At 42.2% G+C, this 8,773-nt stretch overlaps 1 protein-coding gene across 1 annotated transcript in view; it reads right to left on the bottom strand.

Annotated features, from left to right (window-relative positions):
• T265_00536 (hypothetical protein) overlaps positions 1-7,023 on the bottom strand; it is a gene marked incomplete at both ends in the record, with an annotated part of 50,149 nt that extends 43,126 nt beyond the window's left edge. The window contains one exon of the mRNA XM_009164340.1: positions 6,757-7,023. Within this exon, the coding sequence (XP_009162604.1) occupies positions 6,757-6,984 (228 nt within the window). The remainder of the gene's footprint in view (positions 1-6,756) is intronic.
• Positions 7,024-8,773: the final 1,750 nt, after the last annotated feature.

The raw sequence follows: 8,773 nt of genomic DNA on the forward strand, positions 1-8,773 counted from the left end.
GAAGTATATATATATATATATATATGTATATATATATATATATATAACAGCACACACACAAGAGTGACCTGCGTTACGCTTTTTAATGACCCTTAAAGCTCTGAGATATGTGACGGATTCTGTTTTGCAATACAATACAATACAAGACAATAAAATTCGGATTTACCGACATTCGATGAATACTGCACAGCCGTGCCTGGCGCTTATTCAAGCGTTTTAATCAGACTGTCGAACAGCCATATTGTCACATGACGTATCTGAGAAGCGGTGAATTTATCGCAGATGTGCGTATTTTCTGTTCTCTTGAGCGCGTCAGAGCTGACTTAAATAAAACCACACTCTTCTCTTCTGTTAGCATGCCATGCTTATTTGGCGTCCATGGAGACCTCAAGCTGACGTCCAAGGATTGAAGGTCATCTTGTTTTCATTATGCAAGATAAAATTTGAAAATGGCATTTTCTTGACCAAACATGCAAATCATCAGGTTACTGAGGCCTTTTCAACTGCCAATATGCCCTTTCTTCTTAACTTCATCAGATAGACGTAGCCCGTGTATTGTCATTAGCCTTGTGTTCTACTCGAATACCAAGTGGTAATCATTTGCAGATTTAGTCGGTGTTGACGGGTGATTCACCCACGTATTAGCTGCAAAACATTAGAAAGGAAGGATTCAGTTGGGTCTCCTGTTAACACTAAGCTAATTTACTTGTGGGCTTATTGTGAGTTTGAATTTAGACACTAGATTAATTGCTTTCCTTGATTCTCATTCTTTGTGTATTTTAGTTAATCTGTCAACCGAAAACAGTATTTATCTTCCTACAAACCTAAAAATCGTAATCGGAATATTTGGTATAATAGGATTCTACGCTAGGAGATAACCTAATGATTCCCAGTTCTGAATTTGGTTAAGTGGTAAAGGACGTAGGCGAATAGGATGGCTTGAATATTATCGTCGTTCCTATCTACAGAATGACCGCTCTCATGATAGACCATCCTTCAAAGAGGTACACATTTGTGTGGTCTTTTAAAACTAATTTCTTTTTCCGAGTGGTTTACTTCTTAAAAGCGCTCAGTGGATCTTTCTAGGAAATCTCTCCAGAACAAGATGACATTTTTCATGGGTGACTGGGAATCTCGTGGTTGTTACTGAAGAACCGTCTAGGACTGAAGTAACAATGCAGTTTCAAGGATTCTGCTTGGGTGCAGAAAGAGTTAAAACAGCCTTCAATCATATCGGAAAGGTTATACCGGTGATCTTGGGTTGATACGGGCTAAACTGTGATGCATTTCATTGGCCAAACTGTCTAGCATTCGTTTAACTGTGAAGATTTTGGATGGCAGCGCATGCACGTCCAGTCACACAGGCTGTTGTGCTAAGTCCACATAGATAGCGAGCCGGTCAGTCACTACTGATTAATTATGTACAAGCAAACCTTGGTCCAAACTTTTACACTTTTACTACTTAAATCTTCACTCGGAGAATTTGTGGTGACTTGACTTGTGGAGACTTTGCCTCCCATTTATGGTTGGTTGAGTGTAAGATAGCGAATTAAATGGTGGTTTAGATTGAAATTGCTAGTTTTGAGTGAAGGGCTTATGTATCTAAGAGATAAGCTGATCACATTTGGTCAAAACACACTGCCTCTCTTTCAGTCCAAATTATTTTATTCTGTGATTAGATTGATGGATGCTTCATTCGGTGCGTAGATTGTATATTAATTGAAAGAACCGTACACAATTACGCAAGCCTGTCTACGGAGCTTCGAGCATCCCGCATTTGTCAATCACGTGACACAAGCTGCAACCTGGCAATCGGCATAAATGTTTTCTTGGACAGAAATCATATATACGCAGATTGTGTAGACTCGATATTCATCCTGTCAAGTGACCGGAGACAGGGGATGACAAAGTCGGTAGGAAAGGGGCAGCGGGCAACGGCAGTTCAGGTTCTGTAACAGAGGAGATTTTGAACGTACTCATTCAGTTACAGTGGGTGTTTGGGAAACGGTAGATTTTTGGAGTCAACGATCTGTAGCAGGAACAAATAAAACGTCGCTGACAACAACCGTGTGATCGCTCTTTTTAGATGCGAAAATATAAACGCTTTACTTCATCATCATTCTAACAGCTCTCGAATGCTCTTCGGTACATTATTGGACAAGGTGCTGCCCCTTTCCATTAACTGACAATTTAATGCCCAGTAAGCACAACGCCCTGAACTGATAAACTGAAACCCGTTTGTATGTTAGAAGCGTGGAACTGGTGTTTTACTACTGACAAGCAGCTTCACCGATAAGAATTTCTTTCCAGTTCTGTCTACTGCACTTGGGACAGAATGCTCATTTCAGATGTCCCTTCTCCGAAAGAAGATTCTCAGACTGATGGTTCGGACAGTAGCTGTATGCTTTGGGTTTGTGAAACAGCTGAACTTCTTTTTTGCCCGTATCCGATGTTCGTGGCTGAAATCAGTACAGATAACCAAGCGTTTTGAACTTTTAAGGGGCCTTGGCAATTTACTGCACCGGTAAAATAATAGGGGTTTCCAAATCACACTTTAAGTGAAGAGTTTTCCCTACCTATCGTTTCGAACCTAATTCATTTTCCTTGTGACCCAGGCCCAATTGATCCACACAGGTCTTCAGGGGCATTAAAACATCAGTATAATTATTCGTATGAGACCTGACAAAAGAGGTTCTGATTCATTCTTTTCATATGCAGCCAGGAAATTAGTGATAATTAGCTTCTGCTCGTATGCTGGTGAGACGCATTTAGTTGAGCTCTGCAAATTACATTCAGATATGGGGCTAGAAACATATGGGTTTGTTCGAAGTAAGTTGATGGAACATTTTCCATATTTTTTGGCAGAGAGGAGACGTGGTTTCATCGACGATAATTGTCTGCTGGTAATGGTGTAAAGATCCCAACTCTACGACGTCTTTCGAGATAGGCTTTAGTATGATGAGCTTTCTTTATCTGCAGCTAAAATAAAAGAGCGCCAGAAAAATCTCACCGTAATCCTCTGGACAGGAGAGGAGACCATGAGGAAGAGACCTTCGGAAGGACCGTGATCGCGCAGGAGGGACGTGAGGGAGCAGGTCAGATCCAAAATAGCGTACGTACACCGAAACTGCTTTGTAGCCACGTTTCTTGCGAAACAGTTTGAATAAAAAGCTTACAAGTTGGGTTTATTAGGGCCGAGCATTCATCCATGTAGTTAGAGTTTGTAAAAACTCAGAGGAGTATTTTTCAGCTAGTCGGTTGCTCTGATGGATGGTTCCAAATGTCCAGATAGGGACAGCATTGAAATCTGGCAGTCAGTTTGAAATGTTGCGCATACAACAAGAAGCTATTTATGCACATTTGGTTTACTGTTGGACTCACTGACGAGTGTATATGCTGGATCTGTATGTGAGCCAACTAAACGTACAGTTCCAGAAAGGCATATATGAATGACATATCCACTGTTAGGAACACTGCAATTCCACGCCCATAGTCGCGTTACCATCTTACGCAAAATAGACTTGCCGATGCCATGACAGACAGACATGAATTATGGGAAAATCGCACGCACATCGACAACCTCAGGGATGGCCTGAAATGTGGTAATTTTATATATTTTGACGGGTCGCTTGTTCACCTTGTCAAGTGGCTCTCACTCACTATCTGCTTGTTTACTTGACCGAAAGTTTCAGCGTCAAGTCTCTCCTCCTTATCATTTCTCTGCTCGTTGGCACTCCGACTGTTGTTATTAAGTTTGGTTTAGGTAAGGGCTACTTTTTTCTATTTATTTTGCCGCAATACACTCTTCTGTGTCTCAGTTTGCTATTTACCGGGCAGCTGTATAAAAAACAGTTCATCTCATTCTTATCCGGGGATGTACGGTTCAGATGACGCTATCAGATCACAAGTGGTAGGGCAATTCGGATACTTCTCGTTCAGTCGCTTTCGAAGTTAGAAAATGGTAGCAAATGTCATCATCATCATTATCATCATCGGCGTCACGACGTCGGTGTTGAGGCATGAATGCTTTGTCGTCTTACAATAATCATTCGTTCATAAAGCTTCACCTCAAAGGAAAGAAAAGATGAACGGGAAAGAGGCTTATTGCTAGACTACTGCAGTCATTCGGAGGTGCGTGTGCCTCCAGGTACTCACTCAAGCACAGAGTAGTATATGACAACAACAACTTCACTGACATCGATTAGTGGACGCCTCTTGTAAGGTTTCCAATCACGCACAGGCCGATCACGCAGACAACATCTTGGAAGAGGAGTTGCACCGACAACACTCAAACTTTTCGTGATCAGTATTGTTTCCCTCTGCTAGGTCAAAGGCTTACCGCTTCTCTGCTTGAGCCATTCTGAATTAGGCACGAAGAACAGTACACTTCTGGGCAAACAATGACACGACACACGCAGTACATGGTATAACCAACACAACTCCTGGTGCTAGACACATTGTTCGATGGAAGTCTCAATCGCACAACTGAGCATTCCCTTTCTAGTTTTTCTTGTCTACCGCTTATGAAAGCCTGCACCGTTTTGGGAACGTTGCCGCCGACTGACAACCATATACAGATGGTTTTATTGACCCTAATTGCCAGCTTATCCCAGTATCGTTTGTGCAGACAGAACAGTAGAATCGGAGTTTTAGAATCTGCTGAACTTTGAAGTGGCAGGGAATCACTGATATTGTTTTTTGTGCTGATGTGTCTTTTTAGAATTGTGTTGATGGAACCGCCTACGCAGCAATACTACATATCTATTTCCCTTCGATTGCCCTGTCCAATAACTGATGTAGACACTAAAGACCTTGGGGTTAAATCCTTAGTTGGGCCAAGTAATCGCCAAAATTCTGAAGAAGGGCAAAAGAATCTTACGGATAAATGTGGCATATCGGACTTTGCTGCCAAACACCATAATTAGAACTTGTTTGTGTGCGCGTAAGCAACTATGTGAGGTAAAACGAGATTGAGGACACTATTCGCTGAATTTTGATACACAAAGACAAAAGTCCGTACAATTAGTTTATTGTCTCCGGAGCTCGTCAGCAATATACACTCGTGATTTACAGGGGTAATCATCCTGAAGTTTAAACTCTTTGCACTTGTTAACGATATTTCTTGGGGTTTCATTTTACATGAATATGAACGTCCGGAAGCTTCAAACAAGCTTAACGTATCTGAGATTCCTGCCATTCTGCAACTAGGTACCACAGCGTATGTCTATACAAACCAACACGTGAAACCATTTTGTGTAGGATTATGTGTCTGTCATACGATTTATGCCTTCCCATACCAAAGGTTACCACCCGGACGCTAAACTATACGGGTAGGGAGATCATCATCATCAGCTATAAAAAAACCGCATTCTTGCCGTTCAAGGGTTATAGCTGCCAGATTTCCGTTCACTCAATTAATCAGGGAGGTGAAATAGACAGCTACGCGTATAGGAAACCGTGGCATTAATAGTGTAATCACTAACCTTCTTGCTTTGGCTTTACTGTAGATGGTTTGTCTCTTGGACATTCAGTAAACTAATTCAGTCTAAGGTTGACTGTGGCTTTATCGTTTATTCTGACCATTTTTGGTGATTGTGTTTCTATTCACAGGTTCGTCGAGTCTGTCCAGATTTTTAATCATGATACACCAGACAAGGATGCGAGTGAAGTTAACTATGTTACTGCCAGTGAACTCTTAGGGCATCATCGCGTACAACTAGAGCTCTTTTTTGAAAAGTAGGGCTCCAGTTATATTGGTCAGTGTTGCCCGCTGACCTGCTAGGGACCACATGACTGAAATACTCCCAGATGGTGCTCAACTTTGAAAGAGTTTGGCAAATCAATGACATGCTGGTGTACCATTCGGTCAATTCTTTCACCTGGGTGTTAGTGGCAAGCGACGGTGAATGGCCTAGCACCTGGCACCCGTGGACATTTTTTCCTAATCAAGCGTGATAATGTAACCTAGCAGGACTACAGCCGAGCCTCGGCAAAACTTTCGCTTGGTCTACAGTTTTCTTACATCTATCTTTTTAATTTGACATAATTCCCATTGCTACTAATGAGTAACAGCAGCCACCTACAGTCATTTCACGGCATTAGTGGATGAGTCCCATAAAAGTGACTGGGGTCACACTTATCTATGGTACTCGATGAAGTGCGGTGGCAGACGACCTGAGTGATTGTTGGAATGAAAAAGGTGAATTACATGATGGTTCAAATCATAAACGGATAGAAAGACTGTAGAAACCTTGAGACATTTTCAAGGAATACAAGTTCGAATGTGTGGACGCCAATATGTTGGTGACCACACTTTTGGAAGCAACGAACCAGGATTTAGTAGGAAAAAACGCTAAGGCTGTCGAAGTAACGCCATGGGAGTTTTTACCTGTGAAGTTATTCCCCCAGAGCTGTGTCCATGTGAGTGATCGGAATTCAAATTGCATTAATAACCCTCAACAGCATGTTTGTTCACAGCAGCTTCTCCTGTAGAATAGCCAATTGCGTTCGGTGCCATCAAACACTGCAGTGTATGCATATACACTCTGTTGTATACATACACTGTTGTATGTGTATACAACCAGTTTCAACACCTCTGATAGCAGCTCCTAGGGTCGATTCTGCAGCGACATAGGGCACCACCTTTAAGCTCAATGAATAGACGTAACCGGTACGTAACAAGACCTAGGGCATCCACTCTTCTGAAGACTTGAATTTGTCAAATAAAAAATGACTCAAAAGCCAATCCTGACTCACCTTTTTGCCGGTATCAGGCATGTCACCTATATCCCCACATGCATGACTATATGGTGTTTCTTGCAGCTCTCCAAAGGAAACTCTACTTTTGGGCCTTACATCACCGGCTACACTCGGAGTTCCCGATTCACCTTGTTGTGTTTGGGGGGAGGCTGTCAAGGTCTTTCTCGGGGCAGGCTCTGGTATGACCCAGGGAGGGACAGCCCCAGATTCTCGTCGATGTGACATTTTTGCGTGATCGCAATTTCGATAATGCTGTACCTGAACACAAAATCCACACTTAAATTCACAGCTCTGGTGGGCTGTGAAGTCCCATATTTATTCGCCTCCTTATTGGTCCAGCCAAATCTTCAACGGATCGATAAACCCATGTGCATGCAATTGGACGGGGAAAGAGGCAGGCTGGCATCACGTGGATTCAAACGAGCAGACAGCGCTTGGTCAACTTTATTTCGTTCGTTTGTTAGGGAGAAAGTAACTTTGTGATTGAAGTTTTCCTGGTCGAGTCAAAAGTAGCGGTGCCGTTTTACCAAAACCATCTTGTAATGCATTCTAATGAAACATAGGAAAATGTGAAGAATTATTTCCCAAACGTCGGCGCCTTTCAGAATTTAGGCAAGGCACTACCAGGCTGACTGGCACTTCCGTATAAATTCAACTGTCTGAAGCAAAATCGCTAACGATGATACTTGTTTCCATGCCTCAAAAGACTATTAGTTCCATCCATTTTGAAGAACAGGTGATTCATACACGTTTGATAAATTCACTTGTGTAGATTTAATTATACACTAATTTGAGAGATGTCAACAAAGTTAGGCTGTGTGTATTCGCTTCTCACTTGACTGGTTCATGAAAGAATGTGGCAGTCTCAAGCAAGTTCAACATCTCGACGGAAGCTGGCACCTTTTGGTCAATTCTTCTTCTGGAGCTGTTCCTTCAAGCATCAAATCGACAGAAAGGCTGAACTGGAAACGTTGTGCTCTATTTTGCGACGTTGCTCAAACCTTTCGCTATTCTTTGTTTGAAAGCGAAGTAAACAACAAGTTTTCGCTCGGAAGGGTTTCAAAGTTGCGCACAGAAGCTCCATCGTGGCGGCCAAACAGCTTGCCTACAGCATCTTGCTGAGCATCGAATGGGATTTATGTCAGGGTAGAAGGTAAACAAAAGCTGGAAAGTCGGGACCCTATGACAAATTGAAACCTAACTTCTTAGGTCGGCAAACGTAATGTCACTTGTCATGTGGAAGGTATCTGCTGAGGACATCTATAGGGAGACAAATATCACTATGGATATCATACTTGCACACGGTTACCATTGGTATGTAGGTTTGGGTGGAACTAAGTGACAAAGAGGCGGTAACAATGAGCGAATCTGCTGGTATCAAACAGCGAATGAACAAAATCGGCTACACTTGCTTATGGCTATAAATGTGCTTTCATCAAGCTTCTAAATGTCTTTTTGGAGAATAAGGTTTCTGAACGCGTAGGACAGCAATGTCTGCATTTTACGGTCGCTGTTTAGCTTGTTTATAAAACTTAATGGGTGGGAAAAATTCAAGCCATTCTTAGGTAGTAAGCAAACTATCCTTGAAGCGTCTGTTAGTGTTTTTTGTCAGAATTGATTAAGAGGAGAAAGTACGTGGCGCTGATTTTGGAAGTTATTTTATAATGGTCTCGAAAGCTCTTATCCCGCAGATGAGTGAATAGTCTTCGCTATTTCTGAGACATCTGGGACATCTGAGATCGAAGCTGGTTTGCTTAGGGTTGTCAATCTTATTGGAAGAAAGCTTCGGATAACCTGTGAAGACTGGTGTGTACTGATTGCACAGGTGGTCCGCTGATGAGAATCTGTGTACCCAACGGCCTTCCTGTAATCTAGGCTGGTCGTTGACAATTGGCGATCTGATCCCGGGTATTATCTCATTTGCACCAGATTGTGCATGGTCTCCATTCTTTAATCTTGTTCATGGGATATAAATTCATCACTTATGCTTCTTTCGTGATGTGAATGCAGCCAA

The sequence above is a fragment of the Opisthorchis viverrini genome (assembly GCF_000715545.1).
Source record: "Opisthorchis viverrini unplaced genomic scaffold opera_v5_5, whole genome shotgun sequence".
Lineage (NCBI taxonomy): Eukaryota > Metazoa > Platyhelminthes > Trematoda > Opisthorchiida > Opisthorchiidae > Opisthorchis > Opisthorchis viverrini.